The sequence below is a fragment of the Fukomys damarensis genome, unplaced genomic scaffold (genome assembly GCF_012274545.1).
Source record: "Fukomys damarensis isolate Sample0158 unplaced genomic scaffold, DMR_v1.0_HiC HiC_scaffold_22, whole genome shotgun sequence".
Taxonomy (NCBI): Eukaryota; Metazoa; Chordata; class Mammalia; order Rodentia; family Bathyergidae; genus Fukomys; species Fukomys damarensis.
The window spans coordinates 23379504-23380372 of NW_022900934.1; the positions used below are offsets into that span (position 1 = coordinate 23379504).

An 869-nucleotide genomic window follows, 5' to 3' on the forward strand; every position below is an offset into this window, starting at 1 on the left:
ATGAAGTACCGGTGGAAGATTTTTGTCCTGTGGGTCTTTTGGGTGCCCAACTTGTGACTGACGGCCCCCTACCTGGATCTGACCCCTGAATCAGCACTCCAAGAAAAATTTGAACCTTTGGTTCAAATTTGGGGTGCATGGCTGTCCTGGAACCTGCAGCTGCTCCTCCTATAACCACAGAGTTGGAGAATGGATCTGGCTTGGAGAATGCCAGGGGAAGACTGCAGCATACTCGCTGGGGACAAAAATTCCCTGGAGGCTGGTCAGTGCAGCACCAGTCTTGTAAAACTCCCTTTCTTCTCCACGCCTAGCCCTTTCCTGTTTTCTGCCCCAAACTCCTGCCCTTAGCCTGGCTAAGTGCTTCTCCCTCTTCAGCCTCAATCCCTCATCTCTGGATGTGGGTTCACTTACTCAGGCCTGCGTCCTTCCACTGGAAGCTGATACCTGGCCCCAGCGATCAGCCTCTTTCTCTTGCTGTAATCAGGGCAAGAACTCAGTAAGTAAGCTTGGCAAAGTGTGGAAGAAGACGTTGAAAGTGCTTCCCAGTCCCTTGGTGTGTCATTTTGATTTCCACGGTGTGACTTGTTTGGTGCTGAGGAACTCACAAATCCCACCCGGCTCTGACCTCAGTGACGTGGATCAGCACCACACGGTCTCCAGATAGGCGCTGAAGAAAGGGAGGCACAGCAAAGCTTGGGCTTGCCCTTAGTTCCGTCCACTCAGTCTCCCTCCCAGGATGAGCCAGGCCCCTGCCCAGGGCTGAGACACCTACAGGGAACCAAACCACAGGACTCTTCCTTTGTCCCAAGAATGCCAGTGACCAAGGCTCTTGGAGGCAGCAGTTGCTTCAGCTTTCTAATCGGGCATGA

General features: G+C 53.2%; 1 protein-coding gene across 1 annotated transcript; it reads left to right on the forward strand.

The window, feature by feature from the left end:
- On the forward strand, window positions 1-869 carry CUNH20orf173 (chromosome unknown C20orf173 homolog). Its single transcript, XM_010640078.2, is given in 3 exon segments — window positions 1-120; window positions 485-722; window positions 775-869. Coding segments are annotated over 3 exon segments (453 nt in total).